Source organism: Neocloeon triangulifer, unplaced genomic scaffold (assembly GCF_031216515.1).
Source record: "Neocloeon triangulifer isolate White Clay Creek 2 clone unplaced genomic scaffold, ASM3121651v1 ptg000013l, whole genome shotgun sequence".
Lineage (NCBI taxonomy): Eukaryota > Metazoa > Arthropoda > Insecta > Ephemeroptera > Baetidae > Neocloeon > Neocloeon triangulifer.
The window spans coordinates 1,355,350-1,378,347 of record NW_026775555.1 but is presented as its reverse complement, the minus strand read 5'-3'; the positions used below and the strand labels follow the sequence as shown (position 1 = coordinate 1,378,347).

Here is a 22,998-nt window from a genome sequence, read left to right as displayed (position 1 = left end):
GTCAAATAAAGGTCAACTCATAGTCGACCCTTCAGAGCGGACACGGTGTCATTTTTCATGAGGAAAAAATGGATAAATTTGCAAATGGTTTGGTTTTATCAGGGCCTTGTTTGTTGGAAACGCGACCTTCATTCATTTAAAAGTAATAAATTCTTCAATCATTACAAAAAGAATGCTCTTTTTCTTATGTTTTCTGTTCGCCTTTAAACCTATATTAGAGACCAACACGTCAACTTATAATTCACTAATAGAGACAGAGTATCAGTTACGAAAGTGTCTAGCCAGTTGAATTCTTATTTTAAAGTTAATTACAATACTTTTAAATCAATGGAAAAAAGCCATCGCCTCTGGGAAAGATTTTAAGAAATTTTCTTAAAATTGTCAAATAAAGGTCAACTCATAGTCGACCCTTCAGAGCGGACACGGTGTCATTTTTCATGAGGAAATAATGGATAAATTTGCAAATGGTTTGGTTATATGAGGGCCTAGTTAGTTGAAAACGCGACCTTCATTCATTTAAAAGTAATAAATTCTACAATCATTACTCAAAGAATGCCCTTATTCTTATGTTTTCTATTCGCCTTTAAACCTATAATAGAGACCAACACGTCAACTTATAATTCACTAATAGAGACAGAGTATCAGTTACGAAAGTGTCTAGCCAGTTGAATTCTTATTTTAAAGTTAATTGCAATACTTTTAAATCAATGAAAAAAAGCCATCGCCTCCGGGAAAGATTTTATGAAATTTTCTTAAAATTGTCAAATAAAGGTCAACTCATAGTCGACCCTTCAGAGCGGACACGGTGTCATTTTTCATGAGGATAAAATGGATAAATTTGCAAATGGTTTGGTTTTATCAGGGCCTAGTTTGTTGGAAACGCGACCTTCATTCATTTAAAAGTAATAAATTCTTCAATCATTACTAAAAGAATGCTCTTTTTCTTATGTTTTCTATTCGCCTTTAAACCTATAATAGAGACCAACACGTCAACTTATAAGTCATTTATATAGACAGAGTATCAGTTACGAAAGTGTCTAGCCAGTTGAATTCTTATTTTAAAGTTAATTACAATACTTTTAAATCTATGGAAAAAAGCCATCGCATCCGGGAAAGATTTTATGAAAATTTCTTAAATTCGTCAAATAAAGGTCAACTCATAGTCGACCCTTCAGAGCGGACACGGTGTCATTTTTCATGAGGAAAAAATGGATAAATTTGCAAATGGTTTGGTTTTATCAGGGCCTTGTTTGTTTGAAACGCGACCATCATTCATTTAAAAGTAATAAATTCTTCAATCATTACTAAAAGAATGCTCTTTTTCTTATGTTTTCTGTTCGCCTTTAAACCTATATTAGAGACCAACACGTCAACTTATAATTCACTAATAGAGACAGAGTATCAGTTACGAAAGTGTCTAGCCAGTTGAATTCTTATTTTAAAGTTAATTACAATACTTTTAAATCTATGGAAAAAAGCCATCGCATCCGGGAAAGATTTTATGAAAATTTCTTAAATTCGTCAAATAAAGGTCAACTCATAGTCGACCCTTCAGAGCGGACACGGTGTCATTTTTCATGAGGATAAAATGGATAAATTTGCAAATGGTTTGGTTTTATCAGGGCCTAGTTTGTTGAAAACGCGACCTTCATTCATTTAAAAGTAATAAATTCTACAATCATTACTCAAAGAATGCCCTTTTTCTTATGTTTTCTATTCGCCTTTAAACCTATAATAGAGACCAACACGTCAACTTACAAGTCACTTATATAGACAGAGTATCAGTTACGAAAGTGTCTAGCCAGTTGAATTCTTATTTTAAAGTTAATTACAATACTTTTAAATCTATGGAAAAAAGCCATCGCCTCTGTGAAAGATTTTATGAAAATTTCTTAATTTTGTCAAATAAAGGTCAACTCATAGTCGACCCTTCAGAGCGGACACGGTGTCATTTTTCATGAGGAAAAAATGGATAAATTTGCAAATGGTTTGGTAATATCAGGGCCTAGTTTGTTGAAAACGCGACCTTCATTCATTTAAAAGTAATAAATTCTACAATCATTACTCAAAGAATGCCCTTTTTCTTATGTTTTCTATTCGCCTTTAAACCTATAATAGAGACCAACACGTCAACTAATAAGTCACTTATATAGACAGAGTATCAGTTACGAAAGTGTCTAGCCAGTTGAATTCTCATTTTAAAGTTAATTACAAAACTTTTAAATCTATGGAAAAAAGCCATCGCCTCAGGGAAAGATTTTAAGAAATTTTCTTAAATTTGTCAAATAAAGGTCAACTCATAGTCGACCCTTCAGAGCGGACACGGTGTCATTTTTCATGAGGAAAAAATGGATAAATTTGCTAATGGTTTGGTTATATCAGGGCCTAGTTTGTTGAAAACGCGACCTTCATTCATTTAAAAGTAATAAATTCTACAATCATTACTCAAAGAATGCCCTTTTTCTTATGTTTTCTATTCGCCTTTAAACCTATAATAGAGACCAACACGTCAACTTATAATTCACTAATAGAGACAGAGTATCAGTTACGAAAGTGTCTAGCCAGTTGAATTCTTATTTTAAAGTTAATTACAATACTTTTAAATCAATGGAAAAAAGCCATCGCCTCCGGGAAAGATTTTAAGAAATTTTCTTAAATTTGTCAAATAAAGGTCAACTCATAGTCGACCCTTCAGAGCGGACACGGTGTCATTTTTCATGAGGAAAAAATGGATAAATTTGCAAATGGTTTGGTTTTATCAGGGCCTTGTTTGTTGGAAACGCGACCTTCATTCATTTAAAAGTAATAAATTCTTCAATCATTACTAAAAGAATGCTCTTTTTCTTATGTTTTCTGTTCGCCTTTAAACCTATATTAGAGACCAACACGTCAACTTATAATTCACTAATAGAGACAGAGTATCAGTTACGAAAGTGTCTAGCCAGTTGAATTCTTATTTTAAAGTTAATTGCAATACTTTTAAATCAATGAAAAAAAGCCATCGCCTCCGGGAAAGATTTTAAGAAATTTTCTTAAAATTGTCAAATAAAGGTCAACTCATAGTCGACCCTTCAGAGCGGACACGGTGTCATTTTTCATGAGGATAAAATGGATAAATTTGCAAATGGTTTGGTTTTATCAGGGCCTAGTTTGTTGGAAACGCGACCTTCATTCATTTAAAAGTAATAAATTCTTCAATCATTACTAAAAGAATGCTCTTTTTCTTATGTTTTCTATTCGCCTTTAAACCTATAATAGAGACCAACACGTCAACTTATAAGTCATTTATATAGACAGAGTATCAGTTACGAAAGTGTCTAGCCAGTTGAATTCTTATTTTAAAGTTAATTACAATACTTTTAAATCAATGGAAAAAAGCCATCGCCTCCGGGAAAGATTTTAAGAAATTTTCTTAAATTTGTCAAATAAAGGTCAACTCATAGTCGACCCTTCAGAGCGGACACGGTGTCATTTTTCATGAGGAAAAAATGGATAAATTTGCAAATGGTTTGGTTTTATCAGGGCCTTTTTTGTTGGAAACGCGACCTTCATTCATTTAAAAGTAATAAATTCTTCAATCATTACAAAAAGAATGCTCTTTTTCTTATGTTTTCTGTTCGCCTTTAAATCTATATTAGAGACCAACACGTCAACTTATAATTCACTAATAGAGACAGAGTATCAGTTACGAAAGTGTCTAGCCAGTTGAATTCTTATTTTAAAGTTAATTACAATACTTTTAAATCAATGGAAAAAATCCATCGCCTCCGGGAAAGATTTTAAGAAATTTTCTTAAAATTGTCAAATAAAGGTCAACTCATAGTCGACCCTTCAGAGCGGACACGGTGTCATTTTTCATGAGGAAAAAATGGATAAATTTGCAAATGGTTTGGTTTTATCAGGGCCTTGTTTGTTGGAAACGCGACCTTCATTCATTTAAAAGTAATAAATTCTTCAATCATTACAAAAAGAATGCTCTTTTTCTTATGTTTTCTGTTCGCCTTTAAACCTATATTAGAGACCAACACGTCAACTTATAATTCACTAATAGAGACAGAGTATCAGTTACGAAAGTGTCTAGCCAGTTGAATTCTTATTTTAAAGTTAATTACAATACTTTTAAATCAATGGAAAAAAGCCATCGCCTCCGGGAAAGATTTTAAGAAATTTTCTTAAAATTGTCAAATAAAGGTCAACTCATAGTCGACCCTTCAGAGCGGACACGGTGTCATTTTTCATGAGGAAATAATGGATAAATTTGCAAATGGTTTGGTTATATCAGGGCCTAGTTTGTTGAAAACGCGACCTTCATTCATTTAAAAGTAATAAATTCTACAATCATTACTCAAAGAATGCCCTTTTTCTTATGTTTTCTTTTCGCCTTTAAACCTATATTAGAGACCAACACGTCAACTTATAATTCACTAATAGAGACAGAGTATCAGTTACGAAAGTGTCTAGCCAGTTGAATTCTTATTTTAAAGTTAATTGCAATACTTTTAAATCAATGAAAAAAAGCCATCGCCTCCGGGAAAGATTTTAAGAAATTTTCTTAAAATTGTCAAATAAAGGTCAACTCATAGTCGACCCTTCAGAGCGGACACGGTGTCATTTTTCATGAGGAAAAAATGGATAAATTTGCAAATGGTTTGGTTTTATCAGGGCCTAAATTAATGAAAACGCGACCTTCATTGATTTAAAAGTTATAATTTCTTCAAACATTACTAAAAGAATGCTCTTTTTCTAATATTTTCATTCGTCTCCACACGGCCATCAGAGAAGCAGAGTTATCCTAGAATTACGTTTATTTACAATTCGATTTTGATCACTTTTTATTACAAAAACAGTAATAATTTTATTTCTGATCAAGCTACAACAGATTTCTGGGCACCAAAATGACCCTCTTAATGTTCTCTTTCGAATCGTGTGCCACACGTGACGAAAAAATCATGGGAAGGTCAAAGGTCACCGGGGTCAATGACCTTTTGTGACCTGACCACCACGTGTGATACATTATTAGATGAGCCGTGTCAAGGCAATTACTTTTTGTTATTAGGTATGTGGAGCTATCTTGCCCAGAAAAAAAGTTACGGTGGTTCAAACATATTTACCCAGCAAAAATGCTCGGAAAACCACGTTTTTTGCTCTTTTAATTTATTTATTTATTTTTTAACAAAAAACGCCATCTGGTTTATTTTCTTATATAGCGTAAAATTTCACGTTCTACAAAATGGCTATCTCAGAATTAAAATAAAATTGGGGGATAACCTTCAATTGTGAGGTCAAAGGTCACGAGGTCACCAGAAGTGACCTTGAACTTTGACATACGATTTTGCTTTCAACAGCAAAGTTGTAGAGGGCAATGAAACAAATTCAACCATACCCGGATTTTTGTTCTACGTCAACGGGAAGCCGAGATACAGCCTTTTGAAATTTTCCAAAATCCAAATTTGAACGTCCCGTAAAACCCATAAATTTTGAGATAATGGGGTAAAACTATATATTTTTGAAAACCTCTTGACATGGTCTTTATGGGTCTCAAATATGGTCACGATCATATGACCCCTGCCAAAACACTGTACAGTTGAAATATTTTCGCCGAAGTATGAATTCCGGAAATTCAGACCAGCCGGCGCAGAAAAACACCGATTTCATTCCAGCAGCATAAGAAAGCGCTAACACGTTTAAATCAGACCATTTCGCAAACAAACTATCAAGTTGCAACGAAAACAAGATTATTTTTTCACGCGAGAAAATGAGACGCCTTAGGGTTGTTTGGTGAAAAATGGCTGCAGTAGCCCGCAGCCAAAGGGAGATACTGCGTATCAGCGTGTGCTTGGTCCCTCAGGAGACTTCCTTCAAACTTCAGCACCGCATTATTCCATTATGAAAAATGCGTATGGCACGTTGAAGGCATTATTTATGCGCCCCACGTGAAAATGAATTCCCCATCGACCGCGCGGTCTCTGTGAGGTTGCTGTTAAAAAATGCGGTGAAAAATGATGATTAATAACACGGCTGGATTGTGCAGCAATTATGTTTTCATTTTAAATTTTGATATTCAAGAATTTTCACATAGCGCAGTCGGCACATGAAAATTGGAAAGAAATTGCAAATTGTTAAGAAAAACGGCTTTACCTCTGTCAAGAAAGTTGCTAAAACGTGAAGGTCTCACGTCAAAGTGGGCGGGATTATTTTTCTATCAATACATTTAAACATTTTAAAACAATATTGCTTTCAATCCAACCAAACGAATTAATCTTCATAATGAAATGCGCGTGAACGAGCGCAATTAATGAGTTAGATCACAATAAGTCAGTATTTGAAGACAGGGTGTGGAATGAATTCAAAACATTATGCCTGCACATTAACACGTTTTGGGTCCTTGTCAATAATGCATTAACAACTGCTCAATAATAAAATTATATTCAGTATTAAAAACTTTTGCCCAGAATTTAGAAAATAGAGGGACAGCAAGTTGCCCACCCGGCGCCCGCTCGTTTGAACGGCTAAAGAAACAGAAAATCGTTGTATTGTGTGTGGTATCAAACGTTTATGCCAAAAATTGAACTTCATAATCCCCATTCTAACAATTAATCATCAATAACTTTATAAAATTTCTTTTGCAGCTCACAGGCAAATTAACGTAAATAACACTAAATTTAATTAATTTAATTATTAACAAACTGAAATTTAAAATTTTATATGTATAAACATGCATACACATTTGCTAGATAAAAATCATTTAAATCAATAATGCATTTACTGCAGTAAATGCAATAGCCAATAAAGATTCAACTTTGCTGATCCCACATAAAAATGTCAAAGGAGTAATCGCTTCAAGCTTATTTTGGGGCATTTCTCGATCGAGAGCTTGAGGGTGTGCTTGAAAAGCAACCAAAATTCATCATCCAGTTGAAAGCTTTCCAATACTGGGCTGGTCAGCGCTGCAGTATTTTATTTGCCCAGTCTTTCTCAGCTTCCTTTCATTCTACCGTTTTTTCTGTGCCGTATTTGTGAAAGAAAAGAACTTCTTGTTAGAGCCGCCTGTGGAAGGGTAGGGAACGGTGACGTGGATGAGCGCCCAAGAGGACAACGCCTAAATATATATAACAGAAGAGGAACAATTTTGTTTGAAGAGGAAAAAATCTTTTTCGTGTGCGTGTGAAATAAATTCCTTTCATGAAATCTCCACGCTTTTTGATGCGATTAAATCCTAATTTCAACGAACACAAACTTTGCCAGGCGGTCTAATCAAGTGGGTGCGGTTTAAGCTCAAAGTTGGTTGGAAATTTGTATTTCCTCTCCTTATTTGAACCTTCTCAATAAGTACTGAATTAAATTGGAAAAGTTTCCTCTCTGCATTTCACAAATTCCAAGTAAGTTGTAATAGGAAAATTTCGAATATATATAACGCTCTTGTAATTAGAACCATGTCGGAGGTGAATTGCTGTGTGCGAGAGGCGTGCGCGAAAGCACTCGAGTCCTCCAACTGATTTCAGTAAAAAGGATATTCAATTTTCAAAGAGAAATAATACACCTAATTCCGTTTGTAAGTGCTTTCATGGCGGAAAGCGGAAATCAATATTTGAGAATAAGAAAAAATAAGTACTCGTCAGCTTACAATTAAATTTTATCTGTTCCAACAAAGAGCTGATAAGTCTTCTTAGCGTCGTATTATAAAAAAAGTGAAACCAGTTAGTTTTTTGTGGGTTGACATGAAGTTAAGGTCGATTCAAAACATTAATTCACATCTCAAGTTTCTGCGATTTTAGTAAATGTAAAAAAGACATTATATTTATGGAATTGCTCTTGTTCTTTAAGTTTCAGAGCCATTTTCAATTGCGTTACTGTTGGAACAGGAGTAGAATTACAAGGGGTAAACAAGCTGCTCGATGTAAAGAGGAAATTGAATAACGAAATCAGCAACGTTCACTATTCACTATACTCTCCCACTTATAACATCGGTTCATCAAATTTTCGTTGAAAATGAAATTGAATTAGCACTACGCATTTTTTTTCCAGAGAAAAACACCATCTCTGTTAGAAATATCAAATGAAATAGAAGATTTTATCAATTATGATCAAAGTTAAGCATACCATTAGTGCTCTGAGGGAACCAAACAATGCTTCTCACTGATATTATGTGTTTGCGTAAATACGATTAACCTCAATTAAATTCCATTGAATATTTGATCCATTATTATGCATCCCTCTTGTTACAGAATGTGAGAGTGGCATTAGCCCCACTCTGCGTCTCGGTTAGAAGCACCTCAGCGGGATCGCCTTAGTTTCCATATTTGCCGTTAATGCAGCAAAAAGATGAGAGATATACCAAGAATTTCGCAACGTCAGGTAAATGAACGGTGTAATGAAATGACATATATTTTCAAAGTTGTCAATGTGTTGAGAATTTAATGATATAATGATATAAAAATTCTATTTTTTTTTATGACATGTAAAATTTTCTATTGCACTACTTTTAAAAAGGGACAAAAATTGACAGTTTTCATTGGAATCGACAAAAAAAATACGTTTCGGACAAACCTAAGAAAAGTTTTTGACTACTATCAACTGCATTTAAAAATATTAATTGAAAATGAATATGCAGTGTATATAACTGAATCTCATCAAATATGGGTGCGTTTTAATTTAACATGACCTTCCTGCCTGAAAAGTTCCAAATAATGAAATTATTATTCATTCATTTTTTTACCATTTTTGATGAAAAAGTTTAATGCGCAGTTTTTTTACACAAAGGCTTTTAAGGGCACGGTTCATTGGAATTCAACACACGCACACGGATTAGTTAAAGTGAATCATGGAGAGGTCAGTGAAAAGAATATTATAAACGGAATTTTTTAGTATTGTGATAAAATATTTAGTCAGAGTTTCATATTTATAAAAACGCGCTTTTTCTTTCTTTAAAAACATTTGCAAAATTTAAAAATTGTGAATATAAATAAATAAAAGAGAAAAGAGATTGTTCCACGAAGTATTTTCATGAAAATCCACACTGGCAACAAAGGGCATCGTTAGAAAATGAAAAACATTTTTTTTCTGACAAAATTAATTAGAAAATCGATATGGACGTTCTTGCGCATTTTGCTTTAACATCATTAGCGTAATAATGAGAGCATCCTGGAATTTTCCTAAATAATTTTCTCGTTAAAATTGAAGGCTAATTATCTTTGAAGGTAAAATTTTTGTTTGGAATAAAAAAAAAATATTAAAAAAAGTTGTTAATAATAGATAAAAAAAAAGGTGAACTCCGTTTTAATTTTTGAATGTTAAAAATGAAATTGAAAGATGGCTTAATTTTTTTACAAATGGAATCTTATCAATTTTCAACATAGTGTTCTCAATCAAATTCAGTTCAAGAAAGATTTAATACATATAATGCACACTCTTTGATTTTTGAAGATGAGAGTGAGAGAAGTGGAGGAAGTGAGAATTGTGAGAGTATTTGAAGTGAAAGTAGGGGTTATTTGAAGTACAACTTGCCGACCAGTTTGAGTCACCAATTGTGATTAGTGACCCATTGTCATCATGATCAAGATAATTATAAAAATCATCAAACTGAGGAGGAAAAAATAAATTTTATAAGAGATGTTCGAGGAGATCCATTTTTGAATTTATTAGAGTTTAAAGTTTTTTTCTCGCCACAGCGTGAAAAAAAGAATTGATCTACTTTGTCATGCTGAATTAATTTCACTCTCTATACCCTTCCTAATTTGATCGCATCTGAAAATGAATAAAAATCCGCAATTTTTTTATTTGAAAATTACAACAACAGAAGATTGCGTTACTTCAAGAGAATAAATAGCAGGGGTGTAATTACCTGCGGCAATGAGCAGATGATGGAGACGACCCACGCGAGGATGAGCATGATTTTGCCCCTGCGGCGGGCGTCGTTGACCCTGAGGGGGTAGAGGATGGCGAAGTAGCGGTCCAGACTGACGCACACAAGCACCATGGAGCTGAGGTAGAGGCCGAACGCCCTGAGGAAGAGCAGCACCTTGCAGGCGGCGTTGCCGGCCAGCCACTGGGTGGTGGCGCGCCAGCCGACCTCCAGAGGGATCATGACGAAGGTGACCACCATGTCGGCGATGGCCAGGTGCATGATCATCAGGTTGATGCGCGACTTGCGGTGCCGGTTGCGGTACAGGGTCACGAACACGGTCACGTTGCCCACCGCGGCCACCACGAACAGACTGCTGTACACGATGATGGCCACCAGGGCGCCCGTGTTGAAGCGCAACTCAGGTGGAAGGGTGGGCGACGCGTCGTCGTCGTACGCCTCGCCCAGCGACGCGTTGCGCCACGACGCGTTACGCTCGTCCGCGATCTTGGCCACGAAATTTTCCTCCACCACGTCCATTGTGCAGCGAAAAATTAATTACCAACTCGGAATTATTCACTGCATTTGCACCGTGCAGTTTTAAAAAAAATTTGCACCACTTTTCACACTTTTTTGTGTAGGGAGAGCGAGAAAAATTGTGCAGTGAGAGTCGAGAGAGGGTTGCGCACAGACTGATTCGCTCCGTCGATGACTACCCCTCTGCCGCCGCTTCGGTAGTGGCAACACCTGTTAGCTGCGCCGAGTGAGGCTGCGCTCCACTCTCCATTGAGTTTTTTTACGGAGACAGAGAAAAGAATGGCGCTGGACGAATAAAATGTATATAAAAACAACCCTTATCTTCATTTTAATGGACTGAAGAAAATTTAATAAGCTTTTGTCTTCAATTGCCAATTTTTTATACGTTTTATTTTCATGAGCGAAAAAGAAATTTGTTGAACGAACAAAAATCAAGTTGCTCTCATAATTTTTTGGCAGACGGAAACATTTTTTGAATGTTCAGTTGATTACTTTCTTATTTTCATTTTGGTGAAACGTACAAAAATTCCATGATTCCCAAAAGCAATCACATTTAAGTAGTGTGTAGAAGTAAATCAATTTTGGAAAATCATTAAATCGTTTTTAGAAAAAATCCGCAACAATTGGAGTTTTTGCCGAAAATAATAAAAACATTTAAATAAAATAAAATTTTTTTGGGCTCCGTTATAATTTAAAGTTTGTGTATAAAAATTTTTAATTGTGAGAGTTTTATTAAACTTGTTGAGCCTACGTATTATAATAAAAAGCAATGGTCTGTTGCCCACCAACGTTTCATGAAATCGAAAAATAATGGGCAACAACTTTTCCTGGTAGAGAAGTGATGGCGGAAAACGAGTTAATTACAAACTTGAAATTGGTGTCTATTTGATCACGGCCAAATTAATTGCGGTATCCCCGCGGGCATTGTCTCTATAAATTTCTGATTGATAAGCGGAAATTGAGATAAGGCCGGCCTACCTACGCCTCAATTGAAGACGCGTCAAAGCTGATAACAAAAAGTGGTATCGCTTGAATTGAAAAAAAGATGATGCGTTTAGATTTCAACTATCAGCGTTCCGATGGGATTATTATTCACAACGTCAGTCCGAGCCAGACAACAACAGAGGATGGAACCAAACCATTTTTACGTCACTTAAAGGTATTTATCTCATTTTCCACTGTGAGAGCAAAGCTTATTCATTTGTAATAATATTATTGCAGCGGTTCTAGAAATTATCATGCACGTTGAAGAGTTAATTTGTGTTCCGTGCGAGTAATTTGAGCTTCTGTGAATTTCAACCGCTTTCCACTTTTTGCGTAATTGCCTTATGCTCTGTACGTAATCAGTAATCACAAAGTGAAACGCACGCATCTATTACATTATCAGTGGGGGATATTTGGAAAATGCTTTCACCAGGCGAATCAAACTGCGGTGGGAAATTATTATGATTCTCCCGTCATGTTTAATTACACTCGTATGGGAAGCAGCAAAAACCCTTTCTAACTGTCAAAGTCAAACACAGACAACTCTTTCCCCTTGGGATTCCTTTTTGGTAAACCGAGTCGAATTTTGCAGACGCATCCCAGAGGACAAAGGACTTATTTGAATTAGCACTATTTGTCACCACTTGATTAAGGAAGAAGACCCGTCCATTGAAAAAAATGTCGGCCGGCGGCAGTTTCCGAGAGGTTGAGTTGCGGCATCCGCACAAAAGTAAGCACCTAAATCCCCTTGACAGCGCGATGAACCTCGCTGACGACTTTTACATGGACGACGACAGCGACTCTGAACTTGGCAAAAAAGTCGGTAAGTTTCTTATCCAGATTTAATAACAATTTTTTATACTTTCAGAATTGACAGTGATTAAATTTTTAAATTGAAATGGATTTATCCATTTTGCTAACAATTACAAATTCTGAGGAAATATTTAAGTGGATTTTCCATCCAAAATTAATGAGTTCGTAATTTTGCTTTTTCCCATTCCCCGATCGAAAGCAAAAATTTTACCTCAGCGTTACAAAAGTATGGACCAATTTTACACTAACTGGGTTTGAATTTGATGAGCTCTAAATTTTAACGCGTCATTTGGGTCGATATTTCGCTTTGGTGCAAAATTTTTAGAGCACTCTCAACTGAATTGATTGCGAATTGAAATGTGCTAAAGGCATACCTGTACTGTTCAGCTTTGACCGCTCTGTTTGCTATGATTTCGCGGAATTTCCAAAAGCATTATTGTACTGCAAAAGCAAGAAAATATTCAAAATACCACCCATATTTCGCCTAGGTTCGCAATTATGTTAAAATGTGTGAGTGTCGCAAAAGCACTCCACCTCTATTTAGCCAGTGCTCATAGATTCTCTCCCTTTGAGCAGCGCCCACTGTGTGGGATCACATACTTTTGAACCGGCCAGCCAAAGTGGTGTTTGCCATGTTGATCGCTGTGCTGGTCATTCCCACGCTCCTCTACGGCTTCATGTACGGACTGGCCAAAGAGGCCGAACCCTTTGGTTCATGCAGCATCCGCAACGACTTTTGGTGAGTTTGAAATTATCCCTCTACAGAATTAAATATAAAAAAACATGAAAAAATGTGATAAACGTTAAGGATATTGTGGAATGTTGTATACTTAAAAATTTGAGAAGATTAATAATTATCTGATGAAAAACACATTATTAAGTGTAATTTATGGATGTACTTAAAAACACCCATTTACAGATAAATGCTGAAAGTAATAAAATTTTCCACTACATTGAGTGCCCAAAATTACGAAAAAAAAAAACACCATATAAAACTGTTTAAAAGTTTCAGCTTCTTCCTTGGGTGTGGTTAAATTTATTAAACTTGAAGGCTTACATTATTGAATAATATTTTAATATCCTCTCAAATTGCGCCATGCCCAGAGGCAATATTGTAACTTAAGTACATTTGTAGCTCATAATATCTCATTACAGCGTAGCAGCATCACTTTCCTTTCTAAAAGCTGACAGCGAGCTTGATAGGGTTTTGTACTTTCATTACGCCAGAGATATCAGAATTTGAGCTGATTGACGTGTTAAATTTATTTTCAGAAGCTTAATGAATCTATCTAAATTCTCCTTCCGCCGAGTGTCAAAATGTTTTCCCCGGGGATTCCGAATCTCACCAGTTTAGCACCATTAAACATATTAATTGAAAGTGCAATTCCCGTCACAGGTCGGAGTGCATGCCAGGCTCAAAGCCAAGCCGAGACCATTGCATCGAAGCCGGATGCTGCTGGAACGCGACGCGCAAATTCTGCCACCACTCGCTGCCCGCGAGACACAACTACTATTTCGTCGGCGCCGCGCCCAACCCCGAAGCGGCGCCGGCCATCCTCGCCCCCCGACTTGAAAGGTCCCCCCTCGGCGCCGATCCCTTGACCCTCAACCTGACCACCGAAGCGGTCAGCGCGGCGCACGTGGTCGTCCAACTGACAGCTCGAAACAGAGATTCTCTCAGCGCTCCGAAGCTGTCAATAGACGAGACGGACGTGAAAGTTGAAATTAAGAACGGCGAGGCCTTTTCCTTGAGCCTGAAACGCCGCTCGGACAATGCGCTGCTTTTTAAGACGGACAATGGGCCGCTAGTGGCGACAGACGGATTCTGGGAATGGTCCTTCCAGTTTCCTGAAAACTCGGCACTGCTTGGTAAAGAGGAATTAATTAACTCAACAAAAAGCAGAAGGTTGAAACGCCAGAGTTTAATTTCCGGATTTATTTTCCTCAGCCCTCCAAATTAGTGTCTTTAATTGCACACGTTTCTCATTTGCTTGAAGAGTTAAAAAATGTTACAAGAGTCAACATATAGCGCTGATTCCTTAAATAATTTGATGCTGCTTGGAACAAAAAAGATAAAATTAAGAAAATTAGTAGAAAAAAATCGATGAAATTAAAACCGCCGAGTTACTTTTCTCTAAAAATGTCAAAACTTAATGGGAATTTTGCCATTAAAAATATATATTACATGATAAAGAAAATTTGAATTATTTATTTTAACATTTAAAATAGGTGCTGGAGCTTCATCTCGCGGCTCGTTGATGCTCAAGTCTGGCAATGCGACTCTGTACCAAACTTTGGGAAGCAAATCTAACGGCCGGCCCTACATTCTGTGCATTGCTCCAAGCGGCAAAGCGCACGGGGTGCTTTTTGAAGCTCCAGGAGCAATCGAAGTGGTTGCCAGGCCGACAAATTTGGTCTCTGTTCGCAGCACCGCCGGCGCCGAGTACATGAGAGTTCACGCATTCGTAGGCAATGACACGGCGCAGGTGTTCGACGCCCTCACTTCACACATAGGTTTGTTGAAAAAAGTGTCGAGTTTTTTCCCTATGTATTTGCACTCCAAAAGAAAACAGCGTGTGATGTTCCCAGCCCACTATATTAAAAAAAATTCAAACACGCACAAAAAATAACGCGAAGGATGAGCTCTTAAAAAAATAAAAAGAGATCCTTTTTTTCGTTAAATTAACAAGCTATGAAATGCTCAAATTATTAATTTTTCCGACCTTTAGTAACTTTTTTCTTCAAATTCAAGTTACAAATTGTGTCCAGTCATGCACAAGGTAAACCGCAATTTTTTTGTAAAATTAATTTCTTCCAGGCCGGCCAACATTGCCTCCTTACTGGGCTTTGGGTCTGCATATTTGTAGAGACGCAGCACGGAGCAATGCGAACGATGAAGCGAAAACTTTCCGCGAGGAGGCCGAGAAATTGAACCTCCCTTATGACACCGACTGCATTGACGATTCCGCTGCGGGCAACGTCTCTTTCATTTACGAGATGGAGCGAGTGAATAAGGTAAACTCCGAGTTCCACAAAATTTTCCACGCGCCTTTTTTAACTATTGTTAGAGGTGTTACAAGTTTTTTCTCTGAAAGTTTCCGAGTTTGCTAAAGGCAGAATGTTTCGAGAGTTTTCAACAACGCGTCCAAAACTCTCCGGTTTCAAAAAGTAGCAGAGCGAATCAATAAAAAGGCGGACATTCTAGTCTTTGTGATGAATGAGAGACTTTGCTAGGTAATGGGCACTTTGCAATATGGGTTTTTCGTAAAACAAATTTCAGACGGGAAATAAGTCGACTTCTATGTAATACTTTTCAAACAGACAATTTTTCGCTGGATAATTTTTTTATTGGGAAATGAAAAGATTGGGCTTTTCCTCGTTGCAAAATTATTATTATTATTTATTCAAAAACAAAACGGCTCTACCAGGTTCAGTCTCAGTCTGCGACCATATTTCATGTACAAAAACTGAAAATTATAGCAAAATTGAAATTAGTTTAATTTTCATTGTTTCTTTTTAAATTTTGCCGACTTTTTGGTATTTTTCTTGCACACGAAATAGAAAATCGCAGACCGAAACTGGTAGAGCCGTATTGTTTTATAATAAAAACAATTTTTGCGACCAGAAGAAGCCCCCAATCTCTTCATTTCCATGATCATTGAGTGTCAATTTCTTCAAACAAATATTGCTCTCGAAGAAGTTGACACTCGAGGAGACGATCATGGAAATGAAGAGATCGGGCTTTTCCCACGTTGCAGAAAATTGTTTTTTTTTTACTGTTTTTGAGAAAAAAAAACAATTTTCCGCAATTTTCAAAATATAAAATTTTTTACTGGAAGTTTTTATCGATGAAAATTTAGTTGTGATGGTTAATTTTCATATACCATTTAAAATTCAATCATCCACATCATCCCAATAAATATTGTGGAAAATAAATTATCAAAAATTGTAAATTTTAAGCACGCACGTATAGAAGAAGCTTTTCTCTTGGCCACAAAATCCTTGCAAGCTGATAGGAAGGACAATTTAGGTCACCAGACTGTAAAAATAAGACAATATCCGAGTTTAAAAACTACTAAATTATGTTATTTTTATTAATATAAATTTTGAAATTTTTCTGTTACTTTTGTCAAACTGAAAAATCTGTGGAAACAAAATTTGAATGTGTTGCAGTCGGTGTAAAAATTATGCTATTTTAAATTTTTTGCAGTTAATCGAAGAAGTGAAGACTTTGAGGTCAGATGGGCGCCGTTTTTTGTTCAGCCAGTTTGGCCAAGTGAGCGTGGACGTTGCGGCCTACGAGGATGGCTTCGCGAAAGGGATTTTCCTGGGCAACAGCAGCCGAGGAGTGCCATTTGTCGGCATTCACCGAGACCAAATCGCGGCCTACCCAGATTTGGATAATCCCGACGTGACGGCGTGGCTACGTCAGCACATGAGTCTAGTTTTGAATAGTATCAGAGACGCGCTGCCCTCGGGCATTGTGGTGGCCGACAACTGGCCGCTGAACGAGATGCTCGGCCAAGACGACGGACCCGAAAAGCCGCATTATGTGCCGCAGGTATAGCCAAACTTGCGTCTTCTTCCATTACACCACCCTTTCTCATCATTATCCTAAGGGGCTTGACTCTTTGTCCTACGGCACCGTCCTGTGGAACGCAAACGGGTTCCAAAACAGCGACCACCACCACGTGCACAACTCGTACGGCCACAAACTGGCCGGGAAAGTGGAGGAAATTTTTAATGAGTACATTTCGGGGACAACGGAGCGAGTGCCGATCTTGAGCGCCGCCAGTTGGATACACGAACCGCAGAGAGGGTGGCTCGGAGAGGAACAGCAATCTGACTGGAACGGACTCAAGGTGCTGCCGACCCACTTCAAACTGAAATTCAATTATGCCCCATTTAATTTGCAGGCGGCGCTTCTGAGCGTGCTGGAGGCAGGAATCAGTGGCGAGCCCTTTTCTGGCGGAGGCCCCATTTGCGGCGCCTCGGGAAATTGGTCCGGATCACTTTGCACCAGATGGTCTTTGCTAGCTCTCAATACGTTTCCGTTGACAAGGTATTTAGTTTCTGGTTTATCGGGAATTAATTAATTTGGAGCATTGCCAAATCCTAATCGATCGATATTGTTAAATCAGAATCAAACTCACAGAAAATCGTAATGTTAATTTACTTCCCCGTGGAAAAATTTAATATTTTATAAAAAAGTGATAGATCATCATAATTAAACGATGGAGTAATTTGTTTTAAATATAAGATTTTCACAATTTCATGCTCATTTCCGTTGCTAAATTATGAAAAAAAGATTCCTGCCCTTCATTATGCGGGAAATATTACATATTAAATAGCTTAAAATTTTAATTTAAAAAAAGATTTAAAACATTTAAAAAAAATTCAAAAAAAATTAATTAATGCATCTGAAATTAAAATTAATGTTTCACCTACAGTCGTACAGATGAGAGTGTATTGATTGCTTTTAGTTTGTCTGCTATATAAAGAAATAAAAATATCTTTGTGACGCAATCCAGTCAAATCCAATTAAAAGTTCTGCTTGACCCTGACCATGAATGCGTTTCGTAAAACTGCATTCAAGGTGACCATGTCGTGTCGCAATGCAGTTCCTTTCCTACTTAAAAAATTCTCTATAACCATGAGCAATCAATAAAAAAGGTACCACCACCGATGGGGCAGCCTGGCCCGCGATCCCACTGCGATGGACGAAAGTTCGGGCCGCATCGTGGCTCGGGCGGCCAGATTGCGTTACGAACTCATGCCTTATCTGTACACGCACCTTCATCAAGCCTCGCTGACGGGCATGCCGCTGGTCAGACCCATGGCCGTTGAATTCTCTTCCGATAACGCCACGTGGACGCTCGACGAGCAATTTATGGTGAGGCCACAATTTTCAACGACCCCTTTCCAATTGCATTTATTAGCAGCCCAGGTTTGCTCCAAAAGCTTTTTCATTCAGAAAAGTTTAAATTTATTATATAGTTTTTATGCTCAGCAAATAAACGAGATAAGCAACCCTTGTGAGGTTTGTTATATTTGCTGGCTTCCACTACAGTCGTCTACCTGCCAGATTCCCGATAAGAGGTCAAAGGCAGACACTAAACAAACATTCATCCCTCGGCGGCTACCAATTACACAAGCAAATATTCCGTGCTGATCGTTTGCTCTGATCACATAGTTGGTTGAGCGCAAATTTTCGCCTAAAAATCTTCAGCTCCAATAATTTCCCGAATCATTAAAAAGAAATGAATTCATTTTCAGATATGCTCTCAGTTTATATTTTTACAGTAATAAAAGAGGAGAATTAATCGGTTTCTTTTTTAATATTTACAATTTGGCGATTTAATTTTCTAATTTTACGGTTCTCCTGGAAACGTTATTATAATGCATCTTTATTGAGCCATATAGGAAATTTTGAATAGATTGTTTAAAATCAAATCCAATTTAAAAATTGTGTATTATTAATGGCGGCTGATGTTTATGTAATTTAAATAAAATTAAATAAAAAAAATTATTTGGGTGGCGCCTTCTGCAGCACTAATAAAGGGCCGACAAAACTTAGTCTTGGCCTGACCCTAAAAAAATCCCTTTCGTGAGAACATACTTTTGCTGCTCACTTCTAACTAGGTTTATGATGTATTTTAAGATTTATCTGGGCTCCACACAATGTCTCCAGACTCTGCTATTAATTTCATATCTTGTCTATCAATTTTTTTTAATTACTGTGTATTAATGAAGAAGAAATTGATTGAAATATTAAAAAATTTGAAATTTTAACATCAATAATATTTAATAATATGGTTAGGCAACCCATTTTTTACTGAAAATGAGCATTTATATTAATTAAAACTCATAAATTGCCGGTTCTTGAAGCGTTTCCATGAATTGAAAACTAATTAAACCCACCTTTTTCCTGTTGGCTTTCAGGTAGGCCCTTCGTTAATGGCAGCCCCGGCACTTGAACCAGCAGCAGTTTCATTAAAAATTTATTTGCCCCGCTCTTCCGGCCCCTGGTACCACTTGCAGGGCGGGGAGAAAGTGCAGGATTACAATGGCACCGGCCAAGTCACTCTGTACGCGACAGAAAACGAACTAATCCTTCTCATCAGAGGCGGACACATAATTGCCATGCAGGTGAGTCTAAATTTACGGTGCTTGTCCCCCGAAAGATAAATTACTACAGCAATGAATCTGGATTAGCTCAAGTTGGCACAAACTAGGTTTAATCTGGCCCAAATTCAAAGTGAGAAGCACAGAAATTATTATTTTCTTAAACATTTTTTTTTATTCGTTTTTTATGTTCGACCATGACGGATTATATTAATTTTTCAGTAATTTCCTTACAATATCTTTATTCTGCTTTGGTCCATCAAATAGGAAAGTGAAATTTCAGTTGTTATTAAAAAAAAAAATTGTTTTTGAAAGTTTTAACGAATGCTGTATAGCTCGAAGGCTTTCAAATTTACCATTCTATGTTTGAAAATTGAACAAAGCTTTCCTGGAAACACCGCTTTTTCAACAAAGGCAGGTGCAAACTTCAGATTCAACCATAACAAAACATAAAGCGAGGGAAGGAATCAAAAATTCAGGCCGGCCTCTGGCACTTAGGCAAAGCAAGAATAATTCTACCGTCTAAACATTTCGCAAACCTCTCCATTGAAGATAATCCGTAAATCCTCAAGCGTTGAATTGTGCTTATTTAATCCCTGCGCTTTTGCGTTTTGTGTTCATGCTTACAACTATTTCACAAACAAAAGTCCGCCTCGAAGCATTCAGCGCTAAATAATTCATACAGGTGCTGTTTGATGCAAAAAAATCAATCCGATAAAAAAATAACATGAAAAACCCTTGATCTCGAATAAATCATTCTGATAAATTCAATATAAAATAAAAATCAGTCATGATTTGCGGAGGCAATTGCAACCCATAATTATGAGATAATTTTATAATGCTCACAGCTCGCAGAAGCTTTGTCACGATAAATCTCTGCTGAACACACATAAGATTTACGCTACTAAAGTAGAAATTTGTTAACGATCAATGCTCCTATTTATTATATGCCACAGAATAATAAGCATTGCATTGATAAATTTGTATTGAATAATAAAATTCATTCATCTATAAATGTGGCAAAATTATATTTATCTGTAATTACATTATTTTTTCATCTGCTTTTATTCAATGCTTCAAAGTGTTAAGTTAAATTTTCCATTATTAATTAAAAAAATTAAAATAATTTCATTTATTGATATTTTTCTTCTTCTTGGAACAAAGAAAAATAAAATTTTTTGTCAATTATAGTTCTCAAAACTTCACGGCTAAATCAACAAATCCTTCCTCTTGCTCCTCCAAAGTGCTGGAGCAAGTTGGACTTTCAGACACTTTACGTGCTCAAGCAAGTGTGGCAGATAATTATTTTTGTGCCACTTTCCGTTTTTCCTAAAAGCTCGCCGTGGATTTATGGCTGTTGCGTGCCCAAAACTTCCTCCACCTTTTCATCGAACTCGTTAATACAATCGATGTGTGCGACTTAATAGTCCAAAAATAATCCCAAAAAGGTGTTTTTGCTTCCACCCGGGCCACAGTCTGCTCTTGCGTCACTATTTAAAAGCTTTTCGCAGAACATTTTATTTGGTGGACAATCTTTTTTTTTGGTTCTTTTTCATTCATTTTTTTGCTGCATTGATCAATTTTTTTAAACCTCTCCATATTTTATGTAATCAATTAACTGTGACTTTCTCTTAAAGCGTGTATTAAAAAAAAAAAGTAGATTGATGCAAATAAACGTGGCAAATTACTTAAGATTTTTCTGCTGGAATATCTGATTGTGTAAAAGGAAAAATCCACTCTTAAAGAATTGGAACCCTGGCGTGTCGGTAGCTCTTCCCAGCGCTCTGACAAAAGAAAAAAAGATTTTGCAATGCAAACTGATGTGTGCGTCGCAAAGTGGACATGCCATGTTTTCCTAGAACGAAAGGCAAAGCGACTGTTGCCCTTTATCTCTTTGAGATCTTGCAATAGGGAATGCGTGGAAAAAAGGACGTGTCTTCAACAGAAAGAGAGCAATTTGCCTTTTTTTAACAACATAGAAATTTGCATTCGAAACGGGGGTCCCCGTGGCTTCTCACAATCAATTCAACTTGTCAGCCTTGATCCATAGCAATATCCATAGCGATCCATAGCATAAAATATGACATTGAATATTTTTATGCAAAAGAAAAAATATGTATTAATTTGCTTCTAATGTCAGAAAAAGGTTTCTAGAAATGTCAAAGGTGATGCATTTTTACCTCAAACTTGTTGGAATACAAATAAATAGAATATTCTTTTCTGAAAAAGAAATTAATTTTCAGGACGCCGGTAAAAGCAGCGATTCTTCCAGGTTGAATCCGCGCCACGTGATCGTAGGCCTGATTTGCGACAAGAGTGTCCGACTGGAGTGCAAGGCCGAGGGATTTTTGTATTTGGACGACGGAATTTCAAAGGATTCTCTGTCCGACAACATCCGTTTCAATGCGACCTCGACAACTCTGACCGTCAGTCTGCGGGACACGCCAGACTTTTGTAATTCCGCGTTGTCCACTAAAATCAACGCCATTTCCATTTACGGCCTGCCAAGATCTTGGAAAGAAGATTCCAATCTTACAGTGGATGGGGTTGATATAGAAAACGCGACATTGGATTTTGACAACGAAGAGCACAGACTGAGGATCACCGACGTGGATATTAACTGGTGTGAAAATCCGCAAAGCCCAACTGTGATTGCGTGGGAACTTTCTTCCTAATTATTTTCATATTTTCTAACATATTCTCTTCCTTGTTCAATTAAATAAAAATTAAATAACAGTGTAAAAAATGTAGAAATTGGAATATTCCCATGTAATAAAGATACTTATTTATTTATGTATGTCCTTGCTTAATAAAATAATATAACAAATCATTATGATTTTGTGAATTAAATCCAAATTAATGATAATTTTGGTATAATGTAATGATGTATTTAACATGGGTTACAGGATTTTTACCGATTAAATATATTTGGGCTAATGGTCATTAAGGACAACAGTTGGAATTTAAAATAATTTCACTTACCTTGTGTGATTGATACTCCCTGGCCAAATTCGAATGAATATTCAAAGTAAGTTTTATATCCATAAAATCACTCTCACTTCAGTAATGTTTACCATTCACTTGAACCAGCAAGACTACTGCTTTTTGACTTGAACAACATAATATTTCAGCGGAAGCGCCGACTGACGACCAAAAGTAATCAACCACCTAGTCCACTACAGAGCCGTGATGCGACTACTGCGACTGTTTTTGGTACTTCACATTCATCACGATTCAGTCAGAGTTAGTTCAATTCCTCTTAAGGAATGCAAGCGTGGGGGGAATTGTGAACTTTAATGAAGTGAAAGGTGGGGCGGATAATAAAATTTGACTTGCTGATGATTCACCTCTCATCTCATGTATCGCTCTTCTTGTTTATATTTTTTCATTGCTTTGTGATACATTTGGCTTGGCGTTCAAAGGTGTGGTTAATATTTGTGTTAATCTCGGGAAGGCAAAATTAAATTAACAAGGCGCTCTAAGTCTATTTGCCAAACGATGAATGGCCGGTGTAAAACAATCAGTCGCAAGTTTGCAGAATATGTCGCGATCTTCAGTCTGAAGGTTCAAGGTAAGTGAACAATTTTCAGTTTTTCTCATTTCTTTCAATACCAACAAATCGTAGGCTCTGTGGAATGAATTTTTGAGCCCACCATAAGGTAAATAAATATTAATTCCAATCGACGATCGATTTACAT

At 36.7% G+C, this 22,998-nt stretch overlaps 2 protein-coding genes across 3 annotated transcripts in view; one reads left to right on the top strand and one right to left on the bottom strand.

Moving 5' to 3' along the window:
- LOC132199018 (adipokinetic hormone/corazonin-related peptide receptor variant I-like) overlaps positions 1–10,515 on the bottom strand; it is a 121,134-nt gene extending 110,619 nt beyond the window's left edge. The window contains exon 1 of the mRNA XM_059623390.1: positions 9,842–10,515. Coding sequence (XP_059479373.1) covers positions 9,842–10,381 — 540 coding nt within the window. The 5' untranslated portion in view covers positions 10,382–10,515. The remainder of the gene's footprint in view (positions 1–9,841) is intronic.
- A 913-nt stretch (positions 10,516–11,428) lies between these two features.
- LOC132198955 (probable maltase-glucoamylase 2) lies at positions 11,429–22,130 on the top strand. Of its 2 annotated transcripts, XM_059623306.1 has the most exons (13): positions 11,488–11,537; positions 11,600–11,713; positions 11,955–12,185; positions 12,752–12,914; positions 13,572–14,044; positions 14,405–14,689; positions 14,994–15,190; positions 16,386–16,736; positions 16,795–17,037; positions 17,092–17,237; positions 17,849–18,068; positions 19,118–19,324; positions 21,544–22,130. In XM_059623306.1, the coding sequence occupies exons 3-13, from the start codon at positions 12,041–12,043 to the stop codon at positions 21,973–21,975; spliced, it is 2,862 nt and encodes a 953-aa protein (XP_059479289.1). In that variant the 5' UTR covers positions 11,488–11,537; positions 11,600–11,713; positions 11,955–12,040; the 3' UTR covers positions 21,976–22,130. The 2 variants fall into 2 exon arrangements, with proteins under 2 accessions (XP_059479288.1, XP_059479289.1); XM_059623305.1 differs by lacking the exon at positions 11,600–11,713 and having other exon boundaries at positions 11,429–11,537.
- The last annotated feature ends 868 nt before the right edge of the window (positions 22,131–22,998 follow it).

Coding starts and splice junctions, on each gene's coding strand:
- LOC132198955 (XM_059623305.1), top strand. CDS start 12,041: ATGTCGGCCGGCGGCAGTTTCCGAGAGGTTGAGTTGCGGCATCCGCAC. Junction 12,186..12,751: donor TGAACTTGGCAAAAAAGTCG/GTAAGTTTCTTA, acceptor CCCTTTGAGCAG/CGCCCACTGTGTGGGATCAC. Junction 12,915..13,571: donor AGCATCCGCAACGACTTTTG/GTGAGTTTGAAA, acceptor TTCCCGTCACAG/GTCGGAGTGCATGCCAGGCT.